The sequence below is a fragment of the Phocoena phocoena genome, chromosome 18 (genome assembly GCF_963924675.1).
Source record: "Phocoena phocoena chromosome 18, mPhoPho1.1, whole genome shotgun sequence".
NCBI lineage: Eukaryota > Metazoa > Chordata > Mammalia > Artiodactyla > Phocoenidae > Phocoena > Phocoena phocoena.
In genome coordinates, this window is record NC_089236.1 from 8,460,197 (window position 1) to 8,479,688 (window position 19,492).

Consider the following 19,492-nt stretch of genomic DNA (forward strand, 5'->3'; position numbering starts at 1 on the left):
TTTCAGGACAGTCCTAAAAGTTCTCTTTAGTGTTGAATTTTTAAAAATTCTTAGTCTTAGAAAAAGTGTACTCTTTCCCTACTATTTCTCAAATGGACTGTTAGTCTGGAAAGTCCTATTTGTGTGTTGATTTTGAGTGGGGGAGGGGTGCTTACTTTTTTGGTGAAATAATTATTAATATAGTTTATTAACGCCTTTGGAAAGTGTTAGTCGTAAGTGTACTGGGGAGGGGGAAGGACTCATGGTTGATGAGATGCTTAGCCAAATCCCACCTACTCAAACGTAGCCTGTCAAGATTAAAGTTCTCTTGTTTAATCGCCTAGTCCAGCTAAATAATAACATGAAACAAAGCTAACAAATCAGGACGCCTGATATCAAGATTTCATGGAGTAAAAAGCCATTGTGCAGCAAGGAATATAACGCTTTGCTTCTTATCTTTTGATAACAAATAAAAATAAGCTTTCCTGGGCTCGGTGGCTCCTAGAAAAGACAGGCTTGAAGATCCATTGTGGAGCCTGGCATTCGGTAAACAAGCCTAAGCAGTTCGTACCGTCCCCTTCGGACGCACACGTTGGGGCGGGGGGGGGCGGGTGCCCCTCAAAATGACAGCATTTCTGGGAGGGCGCAGCACGAAGTGCAGCTTCCACTGTGCCCGTGAAAGGAGGGGAGGAAAAAGCCCAGGCCGATATCCTGTTATCAAGCTTTCCTGCTGCAGCGGGGCGAACGGAGGGGGCTTTTCAGAAAACGTCGCTGCAAACCAGATCCAGGGGTGCCACTTGGCTTCCTGCGGCGACGCGGTTGTGTGGATTTCGGGGGGCAGACGCCGGGGGAGCCGCAGCGATGCAGCCGCGGGCGGCTCACCGGCGGCCGTGCTGAAGCCGGGAGGTCCCTCCCGCAGCTGAGTCGGGGCTGAGGAGTGGCTCAGGTTGAGCCCGGGGGGCGGAGGCTGCCCTCCCAGCCCATCCCTCAGCCCTGCGGCGGCCCGGAGGAGCCCTGGGGGCCGGAGCCTGTCTGCGCCGCGTCCGGCAGGCCGGCCGAGAGACCCTCCCTCCCGGGGCAGTTGGGGACTTCTTCGGTCCCGTACCTGCCGGGCCGAACCTGTGGGCGGCAGGCAGCGGGCGTGGCTGGTTATAGCAGCTCAGAAATGAAAGCAGTGGCCGCCGCCGCCTCTCAGGGCTCGGGATCAGCCCCCAGCAAATAAGGAGCCAGTTCTGGACCCGAAGGAGGAGGAGCGGCCGAGCATCTCTCTCTCCGGCGCCTCCGTGTCCTTTAAATGAGGACTTGCTGCCGGCGCCAGAGGTAGATCTGCAGAGCCTCCCTCCCGGCTGCTGACCCCGCTTACATCACTAACCTGTGACAAGCGCATCTCCACGCCCGGTACCTGCTCCCCCGGCGGCTCCCGGTTCAGTCCGAGGAGCAGCCTCTTTGTATGCCGCCGACATGGCCAGCCAGCAGGACTCCGGCTTCTTTGAGATCAGTATCAAATATTTACTGAAATCCTGGAGTAATAGTGAGTAATAGAAAATAACCGTTTGTTTGTTTTTGTTTGCCGGGTGTTGCCTAAGGTCCGAGAAATGAAATCTCAACTGGACGCATAGGCTTGTGAGCCGAGGAAGTTTTTTTTGGTTTTTTTTTTTTTGTTTTTTTTGCTTCCATCTGCTATGAAAATCAAAATGTCAGAGACTGAACTAGCTTTCCTGAAGTGCAAAGGCTGCGGTGGAATTACAGTAGCTTTGGTTTGATTAAATTTTCAAGTGAGATGGCCCTTCAGACCCTGGCCAGCGCAGGATGGGGCATTCCAGGCTGCATCTCCTGCCTTGGTGTTTGTTTAATGTGTTCAGGTTTTATCGAAATATTTTGTGAAGTGTGGTTTAATCAAAGGGGTGTGGCAGGGTTTCAGAGTACTTCATAATTGTTTTATTAGGGTATTGTCTAAAGAAAAAAAAGTACTTAATAGTCCAAAGCCTGACTCATCTTTTTTTTGACTATAGAGGCATTTGCAGATTTATTTGATCACTCCCTGTCCATGTGGGTGATGTTCAGAATGCTGTTACAGTATTTGACTTTTTGAAAAATCCTGACGTTTGTTATAGTGCCAATAAGGTGCTTTTCTGAAACATAAACAAGTGAGGTGCTGACCATAAAATCATTTATTAGGATATCAGAAGTTCCATTTCTGACCTACTTAAAGGTTTTTGCAGTCAGATATTTCCAAAAGACAACCTCGAAGGCATCATGGATCCGGAATCAAATTAAAATGAGGCCTTCAGGTGATCAGTGATGCCTTGTATTTTCTGAACAGTTTAAAAACAAAGTCTTCTTTATTTCACCAACCAGCCTTTGTACTTGTTTTGGATAAAAGACCGGCTGGTGTTACAGATCCCTAATTGTTTAAAATTTTTAAAAATTTTCCAAGAAAAAAATGTATGTTGTATTCCGTGCATACTAATTAACCTACCTGTGCTCAAAGAGCTGGAGATTAATTATCTCCTACACAAATGACCTGTGGCCAAGATTGTTCTTAGGTAAACAAAAGCCGGGAGGAGAACCTGTGCCATAATTGCTTTGAGAAAAGAGCCAGGGTACCTTCAGCCTGAAGGTACTCAGGGATATTCATCTCTAAATGATATCCATAGAAACCTTCTTTTCCAGATCGTTTTGCACCACTGTATACACTATGGGGCTTGTCTGAAGCTGTTTTTCTACAAGTGGGAAGCCATTTGGGAGTAATACTGTCACCCTAACACAGCATTCCTTTGTTATAGTCATAATTCATTTATCTTGGATTCATTACTTGTGTAATACTTCACACTCAAAGGGTGAGTTTTCCTTTGTCTGTTTATCCTTTGATTAATGAAAAGAATTTGACATACAAGGTTCTTTATGGAACAGGTTTCCAATATCTGGAGAGACTTACTGTTTGACATCAGTGTGTGGTTTTGAATCATTCTTTTGAGTACTTTAAGGCCAGATTATTTTCTTCCATCAATTTCTGTCATTGCCTCATTAGATGGAAAATTATGTTGTGACAATCCTGAGGCCAATGGGATTTCTTTTAAAATCTTTCTCCCCTTTTGTCTATTTTCAAATTACTCTAGACAAAGTCTATATTCTCTCCACCCCCTCCTAAACTCTCCATCCCCCTCCCCGCCCCCCTTCACATCAGGAGATGGTTCAAAATGACTGTTCATTTCTACTTTGAGAGTGTCTGGGACACAATTTTGAATTCTTTCAATTCGTTCAGCAAATATTTATTCCACACCTACTACATGCCAGGCTGTGGAGCTACCAAGGTGACTAAGACACAGCACCTGCCCTCTATCTTAATTTCTTTATCGCAGAAGAGTGAACTTGGTGATTCTCTAACATGCCTTTGGGGGTCAGAATGTTTTTCAGTCCTTTCTTAAAAGAGGAACAGGAAATACACCTTATGCTTAGGCTTCCTTAAGCTTGTTGCAACACTAGCTCTCAGTTTTACATATTTTCAGTGGCAAAAAAAGAGAAAGGAATTTGTGTGGAAGACAAAGTAAAAAACAGAAGCCTTGGGATGCTCAGCCTACTCAGGGCACCAGGGCTGAGAGGATGCACCGTGGGGTCGGCAGCTCATGGGCCCAGCATCACAAGTTTGAGAGGTGAGGAAGCCCCACTCTGCCACATACCCGAATGGAGAATCAGGCCTCTAATTATGTAGTGGTGCTTACTGTTAAAAGTACAACAATTAAAAAGCAATAAAACAAACTCTATAACCATGGCTGACTGCTTTGCAAGGTGGTAGTAAGAGGAAAGATGATTCTGTGAGTATTTCCAGGTTAAGATTTCCATCTTTTTTTTTTTGAAATGGCACATTGTAATTATGTACATATTTGTCTCCTCTGAAGAATTAACAAGGCAATTATATCAGTCATTGCCTGGTGAGATATATTAGCTTTTCGCTCACTGTTCTTTTTTTTTTTTTTGCGGTACGTGGGCCTCTCACTGTTGTGGCCTCTCCCGTTGTGGAGCACAGGCTCCGGACACGCAGGCCCAGCAGCCATGGCTCACGGGCCCAGCCGCTTCGCGGCACATGGGATCTTCCTGGACCGGGGCACGCACCCGCGTCCCCTGCATCGGCAGGCAGACTCTCAACCACTGTGCCACCAGGGAAGCCCTCACTGTTCATTTTGACACTCCCTTCTTCCCTGGCCTGCCCTGTCAAGGCTGCCCTTTCATTTTAATGGAGTTGGAAATTCATATGGTCTTGATGTCTGTAAATAAAATGTCCTTTGTTGACTTCACTGCTTTCCTTATCTGCTTGGACACTTGTCCTGTTGCTTCTTCCCCACTCTTACCCAGGCCTTCCCCAGCTGGTCAGTGATTCTCACAGCTGTACCGTCTTGATGTTCATGGCTGTGGCCACCATGGGCCCTCTTCAGTTTAACCTGGAATGTTGCAGAGGTCTCCTCATGGTTCACCTGACATAGAGCAGCCTGGAGAGGCTTCTGCCAGCTTTTCAAAGACTATCACAGCCTCCTCTGCCCCCGAGTGTCAGGGACCACCATACAGGACCGTCTTTGAATTCCTTGTTGGTATTCTCTCATGTTGTTTATCTGTTCCAGCCATAGTTAATCTGCTCCCCTCTCTGCATTTCACTAACTTGCTCTCCAGTCCATGCCCGTACACATGTCAGCCCCCTAACCTGGCACGCCCTCACCTAGAACACACAAACTGCAGAACCAAACAGGCCTGGTTCAGATCTCTGATTCCTGCATTTGTGAGGCCTTGGAAAATCAATTAACTACCCTCTGCCTCAATTTTCTCATCTGTAAAATGGAGGCAACAATAATGGATACCTCACAGGAGTAAATGAGGCGTTAAGATGTCAAGTACTTAGCACAATATCTGACACATTGTGAATCTCAATCAATTTTAAAATAATATTAATGTATTCCACTGCTTCCCTTTATTCTAAACCCACTTAAAACCAAACTTAGACCATTTTTCACCTTAGCATTGACAGCCTCTCTGGAGCATTCCATGAATAGTCAACATTCACTACAGCCCCTGCTTTGGGCCATTCTTTTTTCTAGATTTACATTTTATCTTTACCCCTTTTTCCACCTCAGCTTCTAGTGGACTGTGCCTACCTTCCCTAAGTACATACCTTCCAGCAGCGTGGGAGATGGCCTGGGAGTATTCTCGGTGGCAGAAAGTCACCTTGACCTTTCAGGTTTACTACAGAAAACGTTTAGAGCAGATAGTTCCAAGCTGTTTCACGGGAGAGGAGGGCTTGCTTTGTATTGAGGCACAGAACTGCTGGGTAGGCTCTCCTGCCGATCTGAAACTTCTAACCGGCATTCCTTGGGTTTCTATCCACCCCATAATAGCCAGTGAACACGGGCGCAGTGGATGAAGGGGCATTCAGGGTCCATTCAACATCTCCATCTTTCCAGGGCAGGACAGTTTGTATCTTTCCTACAATGTTGACAAACCTTGCTACCCCATAGAGAGAAATCTTTGAATGCCTGTTAACGCTTCCAGGGAATGAGAATTCCATTGACAAACTGCTCTGGGGAACTGAAGGAGCCCCTGGCCTTGTTTTGGAAGGGACTGCTGTACATTATAAAATGACTCATGGTGCTGTAGAAAAACTTGCTTTATTGGAAGAATTGGGTGTGGCATTTTTCAGATATGTTGTAGTGAGATAAATCATGGTGGTAAGGACAGTATTTCTGTCCAGCATAGAAATGCTGGTTAGTATATGTTAAGCTCTGGGGACGAAGAGAAACCACGTTCAAGTAAGGATTGAAAACATGTCCGATTCACTGCAGAACAGTACTCATTGATCCCTATTTATGTCACCAGGATACTGCAAAGGTGCTTTGAGAAAGCCTTAAGAAAAATCTCAAGATGTTAGTTCAGTTAGTTTTGTAGAGTTGGTTTAAAGAAGTAGAAAACTAAAGAGGTTAACCAAGTTGCCTTAAGTCCAGCAGAGCAGTACAGCTCAAGTGCAAGCACACCCACCTCGTTCTTCTAACAGTGGGGCGCGCCCAGCACTGTCCCAGGCACTTAGAGGAGAGTTACTCCCGTGTTCCTGTAGCCATGGTCACCCCTGCCAGAGTTGTGAGCAACGGAACCCCAGGTCAATACCTGCTCTTTCTAAGTAGAAAAAGTTGATGTATCCTGGGTTTATGATGGAGGAAAATTTGAGGTTTGTATTTGCTTTTGTTTTTTGGGGGTTTCTTTGGTTTTTGTTTTGGCTTTTTTTTTTTTTTTCATTGAAATACATGAACAATCCTAGAATCTAGAATAGCAGTAGCTGCCACAGTGCCTGGGGGCCCACCCTGTGTCAAATGTTACGCCTGGTAAATTATATGTAGGGCAAACCGCATCACTGTTTGTCCAAACTGAGATACCTTTAAGAGTGAAAGTTAATAATTATGCTGGGACACTAGGCATAAACGGGGACTGCCCTGGGCAAAGGAGGCCATATGACCACTCTGTTTATTATCTTTACTCTTTCCAGTAACCCTGCAAGGTTATGTATTATCTACATCTTACAGATGAAAATGAGAAAAATGAAAAGAGTTGAATAAGTGGTTTGCTCAAAGCCAGGATGGTAGTAAGTGCCATAAACCCCTCCCCCAATGCAGTTGATAATCTCATTTTTAAAAATTACCCATAGAATGAGCAAAGGATCAAGAGCACTTTGGGGAATTTAGTGCTTTGCGGGTACGTACATTCTTGTTGGCTGATGACACTCCCAGTTCTTCGCCTCCTCCTTCCCTGTCTGCCTCTGAAACTGCCCCCTACCCCACCATCTCTCTCAAGACGCAGTGCTGGAGAACACCATCCCCTTAGCACAGACCTGTTTGAAAGACCTAAGTATTAACAGCTCTTCACTCTCATTATTAAATATACGCAGCCAGTTCTGTGCCCTGTGGTCATTTGATTTCACTCACTCACACACACACACACACAGGATTATAGTAAAAAGGTACATTTCTTCTGGTAGAATATTTTATGTTGATGACCCCCATTTTTAAAAGTACATGTAAATAATTAAACAGCTCGAATAAATAAGAATATATTAATGGTCTTCTTTTAGAATTGTCCTTTGCTTATCTTGTTGGGGTTTCTCTGCTCTGTTGTGTTCTTTTTGGGAAACAGTAGCAAACCCCTAATTATCTTCAGCAGTGAGAACAGGAGACTATTTCCAGGGATGATGGAAATCTGTCTATAATTCGGGTATCTCATTTTACCTGATAGCTCTGGTTTCCGCCACCATAAAACCCCCCACGAGACTGGCCACACAAAATGATTCAATTTCAACTTCTTTGCCTACTTTTGCCTGCTGCTTGCAGAAGTTGCCAACAAGAACCGAAATAGTCAGAAAGGCAAACAGCAGTAGGCAAGGAGGAGAAATGACCTGGATATTTTTACAATGTGGGAACAGCCCAGGATATTTGAGAAAGTTGCCAGTATTTAGATGTTTCAACTGATATAACATGCGAATATGCCCTTTATTTAAAAGACATCTGTTTCAAAACAGTTTAATGCCCATGACTCACTAGTTCACTTTTGGGTACAGTTCAAGGAATTGAATAGATTCCATGTGTCCTGATCATCTTATTAGTTACATCTATATTTTTGAGCCCTGTGAGATATTCAGAATGTGCTGGGCTCAGAAGTAAGTTTGGGCTGATGAGAAATGGCATTTTCCTTGTGTTGGAGGTGTTCTATAGATTGACAGCTCTGAATATAAGCCTTTTGTGCAGGTTCTTTGTTAGTACTAAACCTTAAATTTACTTAGTGCCTTGTAGTTTGCTCAGCGCCTTCAGACACCACATTACCTCATTTGATGAATGAGATGCATTGATTCTGAATAAACTAGCTTCTTCTTAAATGTTCCTGGTTTGGGATGAAGTGGCTTAATTCTCCCAAAGCTCAGCTTCTGTGGTATGAGATACCCATACACATAGGTATATTTTGTGAGATTTCAGATCAAATGAACAAATAATGATCTTAGTATGTGGTCTTGACCTTTGAATGGGACTTTCTAAGTGCAGTATACCTTGACATTTATCACATAAGATATACAGAGGTGAGTCCATCCAAAAAAACATATGTATTAAAAATTCCCGAATTTATTTGTACCCTAGCATTTCTTAGTCCTCTTTTTAAAAACACTTAAACATTTCTACTTTTTCGCAATAGGGTGCCTTTTGGGAATCACCCACTATTTGCAGATGACCCCAGTGCAGAAGGTTTTAGCAGGCACCGACTTCCTGGAGAGGGGCATTTATGGATAAGATAGTACACAGCTTTATCTCCTTTTTTTTCTTACTGATCTCTCTCATTTGATAGATCCCATTCATCATATTCATTTCAGTGTTGTTCCATTGTAGAGCTGTTGGCTATATGAATAAAAGAATGCTCTTTCTTTGAGTTGAAATGTATCTCCCAGTTTTGGAGGAGCAGTGGGAATAGCCTTTTCCATTAGAACATCTTTGCTTACTTTTCAATGCTGCCTTGTACTCAAAAACTTACTACCTTACCATCAGCTTTTCTTGGCTATTCCTCATAATGTCTTGCTGCTTGACAGTGTCAAAGACGCAAGGCAAACGCTATGCATTACTTCTTTCTTGAGCACCTTCTGTGTCCTAGACACTCTTGCTTTGAGAGCTTCATAGCTGAATCAGACCTGGATCCCACCTTCTTCCTTCCTTATTAGAGTCAGAATTCAGGACTATTAGTGCAGAAGCTCCCAGGACTAGGAGAGGATCCAGTGATATTTCAGAGACACTGTGTGCCCTGGAGAATTTTATTTGGGAGGATGTGTTTGATAGATTCTGTTGACTTTAACAGTCTGGATTTGTACTTGCACTGCATCGGAGAACTATTGGAAGCCTGGTGTTTGCAGGCAGAGTCCTGTGAGGACATTTCCCAGTATTCCTCCTAGCAGGATGGCTGAAGGAGAAAAGGAAATGTAAATTATTTACTCAGGAACACTTGACCAGATGTCAGTATTTGGGAGAGCAAGGGTTTCAGATAGGTATTCTTTACCTAAGAAAAATGTGAAGAAGAGTTACGATGTTTATCAGAATTTTGGCCTGGGACTTGTTTAAAGCCATTATACTTCATTTGGAGTGGGCCTCTCACTCTTCGGCATATTTGGGGGATTAGAGAGAAGGAATGTGTATGTATGTGTATATGTGAATTATATATTCTGTACGTTGTTTAATGATCATATATCTCACCTATGTTCTTACACTTCTTTTTACAGAACATACAAGCACAGGCATTTAAATGTTAGTCATCCAAAACTCCAGATGCTAAGTAGTGAAAGTTTATATTCTGCCAGCATATCAGGCTCTGTAATGAGTCTGATTTTGGTTTAATTCCTTTCTACTGTTTAGTCATTTGATGAGCTGCAGATGGAAATTTAAGCCAAAGCCATAATATTCCAGCCAGTACTTTTTATGCTACTGTAAGGACTTGTTGTCATGTCAATTTAAGGCAGTTGAAATCTTTTCCAAGAAGACATTCAGATCTACATTAAGGGCTTTTATCAACTCTAATTTGATATACAACTCTAACTGCCTCTGCTGTTCTCAATCAATTGCAAAGTGCAAAGTAGTTTAGCAGTGGAAGACAGCTTTGAAATTTCTAGTATTTCTCGGCTAATGCCACAAGCATAACATTATGGAAATATACAATTAAATCTCCATTAAATTTTTTTGTCCTCAGCTTAAGAAACACTAGGCTGGCTTCTTTGAGTCTGGATTTAAACAGGTAAATATATATTTTGGCAGCCATGAAAAGGAGAGGGTATTAGATTAACTAGGGCAATACTTTAGTAAAATTCCATTTGAATGTTATATTTATGTGGGAAGGATTCAGCAAATAAGTAAAATGATTTATTATGTAACCATCAAATCAATAAAATGTTCAATTGTGCAAATACAAGATTAGGTTTTCCTTCCCTGTTTTTCTGTTAATTTTCTGTGTGTGACCTTGATCGTCTCCTTCCCTTCCTTGTGTGAAAGGAGCAAAGCTGACACTGTCTCTGGCTATTTTGTATGAAGGGTTTTGAATGCCTCCACTGAAAAAAGACGTTTATGTAAACGTCGTAATAATTGTCGGTTATTCCTCCTGCCCCATTAAAGCCAGACCAAAGGAGGGTGAGCTGTACATTCTTGGACTTGACTGATAAGTAGAGATCAGTCTCTGACTTTCTAAGCTTGGTCAGTTTCTTGGACTAGCTCGCTCTTCAGTATTCCGAATAAGAAAAAGTTGTCAGCCTAGCGGGTTCTTTCTATTGTTATTTTTACAGCAAAGTGTCTGTGTGTCTAACTCAGTGAATTTGAACAGGGTTGTCTCCAATCTGAAGTGTGGCATTCTTGATCCAGAGATGGGCATTTCTTTCTGCACTGTAAGATATGGTGTTTATGGAGACTGCTGGCGTTCTGGAGGTTTTATAACATAGGATCGTACAGCCAGAGGATAGGTTTTGGTAGATATCGTGTTTCAGTTAAGCTATGTTGAAATAAAGTAGTTCGTAAGGATGCAAGATGCTATTAAAAAATCTGAGGTCTTCCCTGGTGGCGCAGTGGTTGAGAGTCCGCCTGCCGATGCAGGGGACACGGGTCCGAGCCCCGATCTGGAAAGATCCCACATGCCGTGGAGCGGCTGGGCCCGTGAGCCATGGCCGCTGAGCCTGCGCGTCTGGAGCCTGTGCTCCGCAACAGGAGAGGCCACAACAGTGGCGTACCGCAAAAAAAAAAAAAAAAATCTGTCTGAAACATCGTTTGGTTTATCATACTGTTCCCCTTTACTTAATGCCTGCAGCGAGGTAGAAAGCTCTGTGAGAGCTTTAAAGAATTGTAAAACTAGAAAAGTTGCTCTAGATAAGCATAGACTTTAGCAAATTATAAGCAGTTAAAGTTTGCAGGTTGGAGCACCAATGAGAAGATAAATGGCAGTTTTTCTTAGAAAAAAACCCTGCTTTTCAACTTTTAGTTTTTGAAAACCACATTTTTAACAAATCTCCACTAAAAATGAGGCCTTGCAGTTGAATGACAACATGGACTTCGCCTTAGTATCACTTGTACTATTTCAGCGCCCCAGAATTAATCTTTTACTTCTCCTTTTTTTTTAATTGAAGTATAGTTGATGTACAATATTATATGTTGCAGGTGTATAATATAGCGATTCACAGTTTTTAAAGGCTATACTCCATTTATAGTTGTAAAGAATTGGCTATATTCTCTGGGTTATATAATATATCCTTGTAGCTTTTTTTATGCATAATAGTTTGTACCTCTTCATCCCCTACCTCTATATTGATCTTCTGTTTTTCTAATGAGAATCATAGCTTCCTTGGGGAGTTTATAGAGAAGCCCACCCCCTGTTGGGCCACACTGGGTGTTTGGTCTCCCTTCCCTCATGATTTGATAGTGGCCCTGAGGCCTGTCCTCATCTTTTCTTCTAAGACAACCTGTGCTCTTTCTGTTTTACTTGACTGAATACACTTGCAAGCAAATAGGAAAATGAGACATTTTAGTCTTCTCATTTTGCATTCCATTTACTAAACAAACCCCCAGTCCTTATTCATTATGGGAAAGTTAATCCTAGTTTATGCCAACTGAGGTATCAGTTTTGAAGGTGTTTTAAAACGTGGCCCATTTTCAACTGAAAAAAACTATTTTTTTAGCTAACAATTTAAATGCTTGAACTTTAAGAAAGGTCACAATTATGAATGAGAATGAAGATTCTATCACAGTTTAAATATCCAAAAATCTGTTTTACCTTAGCTTCTTTTCTTTCTCTTGTTAACTGTTCTATTTGCCATTTCAGTGATTAGTACCATTTTCTTAGGGGGGCAAAGAAGTTGAAATTCAAATTATTATCATTGTAATTAGTCAACCGCTTTACTTATTTAAGAAAAAAGGAAAAAATATATATATATAAATTGGAAACTACTGAGTAGGATTCTGAAGATCAGTGACTTTCATTTCTAAATCCTAAATCCTTCTTGTCACAACTCAAAATACAGTAACATACCTGCCATAATGGTATGGTTAATACATAGAACTAACTTTGCCATCTAGTGATTTGAAAGGTGTCATTTTAGGATGCTTTCGCTATACGTAATAGATAACTTTATAATGGCTGAAAGAATAAAGACTTAATTAGCTTGCCTAACCACAGCCTGGATGGAGCTGGGAGGTTCTGAATGGCTTTAAAAGCTGGAGGACCCAGACCATTCAATCTTTAGATTTGTCACTGCATGATTACAAAATGGCCACCTTAGTTCCAAATATCTTTGCTTCACTTAAGAGGAAGGAATGAGGCCCAGTTTAGGTCTGTCTTCTGGCAGGAAGGAGAAGATTTTGCTGAAAACCCCAGCAAACTTCCTCTTGCATTCCTCTGACTGGAATCGGGTCACATGCCAATTACTGGCAAAGTTGAATGGAATTACCATGTTGGCTTCGACAAATCGTTATGCGTACCTTGCCCTGGGGTGGGTCCACCTTCTGTTAGACAAGACTTCTACCTGCTACCTGAACAGAATACTCTTTTACCAAGAGAAAAGGGTAGCAACCAATAACAACCCCCATAAAATATAAACTGTACAATGCTAGATGACTGTTAATCACTACCTGTTGTTATATAACATCGCATTAAATGCAATAATAGTAGCTGGTATTTATAAGCCCTCATGACGTATCAGTGCTGATTTAAATGCTTTACCTGCATCATTTCCTCGAATCTTCACCATGACCCAACTTGGCGTATACCATTTGTAAGTGACAGAGCCGGGAATCAAACCTAGACTCTAGGATAAACACTAAATTATGCTAGCTCTCATCATTATTTGTAATATAAAGATACTGATTAGCAGGAGGTGAAATTGATGAACCTCAGGTTCAGAAGTATATTGACATGTAATTCCTAACAGGTTACCTCAGTGGTGTTTGTCAAGAAGCAGTGGCAAAGAGTTCGAGAGCACTCAAAATAAAAACTCTCTCTTTGCCTCCAGTTTCAGAAAGAGGAGAATTTTCTGACGTTTTCTTTCTTATGCCCATTCAATAAGAACTTGAGTCTGCTTTTTTTTTTAAATCAAATTGTAAGGAAGAATATTACTAGATCAGAAACCTGAGCCCTTGAAGATTGTACCCAGTTCTCAGCTGAAAGAGAAAAAAACAAAGGAATGTAATAGGTTTATTAAAATCTGTTGTTAGATTAAAATGAACAAATGCAGTATTAATTTGAGGGCCATCCGACAGTAGTAGATGAAATACCCTTAATCTTGTCATTGCCCGAGAATGACAAAATGTTTTCCTCTTTTCAGATATTTCCACTTGGGTAGAAAGGTCAGTATTTTCCAATGAGGTTTAGATTTCAATCTCATTGTTCAGATTCAGCTGCTAATTTGAAAGGGCCTCAGCCTGACTCACTTTACCTATCCATGGCCCCCATAAGCTAATCTTGCAATGGTCCAATAAGAAGAATTGGCTGTGTTTCAGCCAGTGTGCTAAGCACGATCTCATTTAAACTTAAATCAAATCCTACTGAGGCAAATCTCATCTCATAAATGAAGAAACCTAAAGCAAATAACTAAATAAATAATACACACATAGAGACTTGCCCAAGGGAAGTGTGCGAATAAGTACTGGCACCTGGATTCGATTTGCTTCTGTCTCTGGAGCCTCTATTCCTGTTGGCAGCCCAGCAGGAGTCATGCCCAGCCCCCTTCTCCTGTGATGATTTCCCACCAGAATGTTTGAAAGAGGCAGGTCCTCGCTTGTTCAGCCCTCAGTGCAAGCTTGCAACTGTGATTCAGTTGCTGGGGGAACTTCTGGAATGCATGTTTCTTCCTGAAAATAGGAAAAATTCATTCTTTGACACTCTGATTGACCTGTTGCATCCAGCCTTTGAACGCAATCTGTGTAGACAGCAGAAAAAAACCCCAACAAAACCCTACTAAAGTCTAATACCCAGAGGTGACTTTAAGCTGGACATGGATCAAGTTCCCGCTCTTAAGGAGAGGATTGTCTAGTGAAGGAGACCTACATAAATCAATAATTCCAATCAAATATGACCAGGAACCAACCCCATGAAAGATGAAATGCATCTCTGAGTAAGAGAGACTATAGTTTTGTTTTTTTGCGGTACGCGGGCCTCTCACTGTTGTGGCCTCTCCCTCTGCGGAGCACAGACTCCGGACGCGCAGGCTCAGCGGCCATGGCTCACGGGCCCAGCCGCTCCGTGGCATGTGGGATCTTCCCGGACCGGGGCACGAACCCGTGTCCCCTAGCATCGGCAGGCGGACTCTCAACCACTGCGCCACCAGGGAAGCCCCTTAGTGACTATAGTTTGTACGTAAACACCGCTCACTGACCCTGATGGCCGGCTTTTCTCTGTTATTTCCCTGCTTTGCTGATGCTCATCTCCAAAGCTGGATCTTTTCTCAGCAGCCCGGTGAAGCTATGACTTCATTTGTCTCCTTCAGGTACCTCATTGTGCCCCTTTTCCTCATCAGAGATGCTGCAGTTTCTCTCTTGGTCAGTCCCAGGCAAGAAACTGGGTCCTTTTCAACCCTTCTTTGTCGTTCGTTCAAAACATGGCTGAAACTTCTTGTGCTTCCCTTTCCGCATCTGGATCTCTGTCACCATCGCCTCTGCCACAGCCTTGTTCCAGGTCTTCATCACCTCCCATCTGGAGCATCGAAACTCTTCCTCTCCAGACGTTCTGCTGCCACCACCTGGCCGCCTTTCCAGGACGCTCTGGTCCTTGCCACATCCTTGAGTGATGACCTTCACCTTTGTTCTTTTAACTGTGTGCTGGCACTGAGGGTGAGGTTTCCACAGGCAGGGTTGGCGCGATGCCTATGGTAGCAAGCACCCCGAATAACTAAAGTGTCATTATGAGCTCAAAGTCATCATCTGAATTCATTGTCTTGACCATGTATATCCAAAGCGTTTGTTTTGGTAGGTTTAAGAGTTCTGTAGAATGCAGAAATGGACTCCATCTCTGACCCACGCTCTGTAATCCCAGTCATGGCCCAGGGGTGGGATGGAGGGTTATTGTAATGCTGGGACTGCACTTTAAGGTGAAAGGAGTAACACATACTACCCTGCATTTTCATGCTGCTGAGATCTGAAGAGTCTGGATTTGACGGGCATGATGCAGAAATTAAGGAAAAGCTGGCCTAAAGTTAAGTAAAAGACCACGATCTAAGTGTAATTATCTGCTAATAAAATAAATGATCAGGCAGAGGACCTAACTCCTCATGGAGTGTCCACACTCCAGTGACGGAAGGCCCACTCAGCAATTCTCAAGTGTCCCTTATACACGCAATAACAGTCATCAGACTGGCCCAATGAGCTCATTAAATATCATATTGTTCTGCCAGATAAGGCCCTTGTTTTAGGGATTGACTCAGAGACTGTCACTTCTTGGGCCAGGAGAATGAAAGTACTCTTCAGGCTCTGGGAAAAAGATAAAGAGAAGTTGTGGATACTGTTCCTAGGCCATCCGTCCCATCTCAGTCTGTCTGATTGGACTGTGTGTTATACTGAAAGATGTCTACTCGGCGGATTTATTCAGCGGTGTTTCCATGAAGTTTCTGCTATAGACCCACACAAGGGAGAGGAGGTTAGAACGTTCTTTCTGGACAGGGTTCAACTAACGGCAAAGAACAACCCAGGCTTGATGGTGCTGGGCTGGCAAAGTCATGTGTGCTCAGAGCTTGAGTCCAAGCTTCCATCTCCTTCCTTGTAAGTGGAAAGTAAGCCACATCCAGAAGAGTCAGCCAGGAGTGTCATCCCGTTTTATTTGCTTGTATTTTTTTCTTGCTGAAAACAAGTGAATCACACTCTTCACGGAGCCCTGCAGCTGAAGGAAATGATGCAATGCTGGTCACGTGGCACAAAGGAAAAAGGCCCGTTATGCAAACCTAGTTCTTCATTGTGTTCTGGTGTGAGGAGAGGTTCGATCCCCACGCAGGGAAGCGACATAGAACTGGGATCCTTAAACGTGGATCCTTTTTCTACACGGAGGAACCATGTTTTACTTCATTTTTGTCTCTTTTTTATTCTTCTGCCTTTTCCCATTGGATTCATTAATTTTGATTGTAATACAAAGTATGGAAACAATTGATTTAAGCTTGTTTGATTTACTTTTTCTGTATGATTTGGGATAGTTATGAACATGGGCTTTGCCTTAGCCCCTAACTTGCTATGTGACCTTGAGCCTAAGGTGCTTCAACTCTGATTCTGTAGAAAGCTTTTAATATACATCATATATATCTTCATAAATAAAAGGTATACATGTATATTTAATATGCCTACCATAAAGCCTTACTAATTAAATGAGTTAATGTTTATGAAATGTTCAGTATACAGCCTCACTATTGTAATTGCTTGATAAGTGGTAGCCATTATTATTACGAATTTATCTAATGAATGCTTGTCTAAATTCCTCTTGGAGTTAATGGTTTTATCATGCTTGCTCATTGCCAAGACAGTAGGACAGGGGCCAAAGAGTCCTGGAGTCTCTTTGTGACATCTTCTTGGCTTGGATATCTGGTCTTTACCACTCCCTATAGCAGACATTTTGGTAAAGAAGTATGTTTCTGGAACTTCAGAAAATAAACCATCTGAAGAGGTCCAAGTTGAAATGCCTCCCTTTCAAATTCAGCGTTGTGTGGAGTGACTGCTAATACAGCAAGGTATTAGTATGTGCTACAGTTGCAGCCTTTCCTGTAAGTGTCACGTGAATTAAACCATAAGCACGTGTTTTTTGGACCTGAGCCAAAGTCCTCTCCCAAGTGTGAGTTCAGTTGTCGCCTTCAGGGTGAAGTCTTCTTTGATTGCCCCACTTCCCCTGCCCTTTCTACATAGCCCCATTGTAGCAATGGCCACATTGTTGTATAAGCGTGCTTTGTGGTCTAGGTCCCTCCTGGGATAAGAATCCTCTGTCTGTTCGTCATTATATCCCCCAGACCTTTCGGGGCACACTGGCTCTTGTTAATAAAGTGTCAGATGTTGACAGAGTGAATAAAATTACCTGAATGGGTGTGGGAGGCTTATGGCCAAACTTAACTAAGCATTTATCCCATCTTGGATCAGCCCCCAGCAAGCAGTAACAATGTTTCTGTATTCGGAGGTTCTTTCTTTCACTCCAAGCAGTAACTCATCATCCACTGTCAGCTATAAAGTCTCTTTCCTTCTGTGATCCTCACCTGTTTTCTTGGAGTGGATTTAACCTGTGTTCACAGAATTCAGGGCCGATGAGTCCATGAAACTCACAATGAAGTGACAGTGAAATAATTATGTAGTAATCAGCCAACTTCAGGGAATATTTCTGTGGTAGGGTTTTTTGTTTTTGTTTTCAATCAGTGAACACTGTCAAAGATTACTCTTTACAGAAAAGTATTAACTTATTCCTACATTCGTCGAATTTAACTTTACTTTGAAACCTTCCAGCCACTTTTGCCAAATTAGAAGGAAACCATTCTCAGTGAGATTACTGAGCTAATTTAATTCTTTACTGATCAGGGTCTTTTTCCATGAGAGGGATGCCACTGTTTCACATTTGGAGAAGTTGATTGCCTTAGTAGAAAAAAGTTCTGAACCCAAAGATTTCATCATGATGATTATGGTGGATGTACTTGGAGCATCGCCCCAATTGGTCATGCCTGAATGGGCTTCAGGAAGTGCCTGCAAGTGAATCAACAGTCTTCCCCTTCTCTTCTTATAAATTATTAGATGCCTACTTGAGTAGGGCACCGGGCTGGATAGAGCACACTCGGCAGGCCTACCTCCAGCCTTCTATGGGCTTTACAGTCAGAGACAGCTGGCTTTGATGAAAGGAGAGATATAAGGAAGTCACAGAACAAAAATGCTGATTAGATAAATGTTCTATCTGTGCCAGGCCTTTTGCTTGGACTCAGGGATAACTGACATAAATAATCATTCAGAGGATAAAGTGATCCATCTTTTCATGTGGAAGAAGGCAGAGCCTTCTAAGAGGCTGTGACATTTGAACTTGAAGAATGCCACAGAAAAGAAGGGAGAGGGCAGAGGGAAGATCACGATCAGATGCTGGGAGGTATGAAATTCATGGGTTCAGGGAGCGACAGCTGGATCACAGGGTCCCAGAAGGAGAGTGATAGACGGTAGCCATAGACAGATGGGGTCAGGTCATAAGTAGCGTTCATGAGCTGCTGAAGGGTCTGGGCTTTATCCTGAAAGCATTGGGCGAGCCCCACAGCTTTTTTTTTTTTTTTTTTTTTTTTTTTTTGTGGTACGCAGGCCTGTCACTGTTGTGGCCTCTCCCGTTGCGGAGCACAGGCTCCAGACGCGCAGGCTCAGTGGCCATGGCTCATGGGCCCAGCCGCTCCGTGGCATGTGGGATCTTCCCAGACAGGGGCACGAACCCGTGTCCCCTGCATCGGCAGGCGGACTCTCAACCACTGCGCCACCAGGGAAGCCCCCAAACAGAACACTTCTTAAGAAACAAGGTTCAAGATGATCTCTGTTAGCTGCTTTTTGTTGCATCCGTAGCCATCCATGGTTTGGTCCTGCTTGGACAGACAGGACCTGCTCTCACTTTTCTTTCTACCTTCTAGGGAGGGCAGTGTGCTTTCCAGGCCCATGTGTACTTCTATAAATTGCTCTAGGAGAAAATTTCTCCTAGTCTTAGGCAACTTGATGATGACATATTTTTCTGTGTTTTTGTGCTAGTTCAAACTCTGTCCCATTAGGGTAGTTGAATCAGATTCTCCCAATGCCTCCTCCCTGCCCTCACATGAGGAAACTTCTGGAAGTCGTATTAACTTTTGTGGTCTGCCAGGCATGGCAGTAACTACTTCAGAATGCCGCAGAGTGCTCTGTAACAATAAGTCATGGCAGGTGGTTCGTCATCACATAAGTAAGGCAGACGTGCACCTAATTTGTCATAAAACCATACTGTAAACCTTACGCCTATACTGTCTTGTGCGCTCAATTCTCTGAATTATAACTTAAAGTTATAATTATGTATCCACCACATACAGTATTCAGAAAGACACATCAGCATGTGAGCAAGCTCTTAAAAAGTTCCTTAATAATGAGGATTGTTTAAGTAGATAAACCTATAGCGATAAAGCTGGGACAGAAATAATATCGATACTTTATTTTATTTATTTATTTTTAAAATTTATTTTTTATTTATTTTATTTTTGGCTGCGTTGGGTCTCCGCTGCCGTGCGTGGGTCCCCTCCAGCTGGAGCGAGCGGGGGCTACCCCTCACTGCGGTGCGCGGGCCTCTCATTGCAGTGGCCTCTCTTGTTGCAGAGCACGGGCTCCAGGTGCATGGGCCTAGCCGCTCCGCAGCATGCGGGACCCTCCCGGACCAGGGCTCGAACCCGTGTCCCCTGCATTGGCAGGCGGACTCCCAACCACTACGCCACCACGGAAGCCCAATATCGATACTTTAAACGGAGACGTTATACAGTAAAAAAAAC

At 42.9% G+C, this 19,492-nt stretch overlaps 1 protein-coding gene across 2 annotated transcripts in view; it reads left to right on the plus strand.

Annotated features, from left to right (window-relative positions):
• Window positions 1-1,440: 1,440 nt before the first annotated feature.
• Window positions 1,441-19,492, plus strand: part of FRY (FRY microtubule binding protein) — a 251,865-nt gene continuing 233,813 nt past the window's right edge. For both annotated transcript variants that reach the window (XM_065896299.1, XM_065896300.1), the window contains exon 1: window positions 1,441-1,510. In XM_065896299.1, coding sequence (XP_065752371.1) covers window positions 1,441-1,510 — 70 coding nt within the window. The remainder of the gene's footprint in view (window positions 1,511-19,492) is intronic.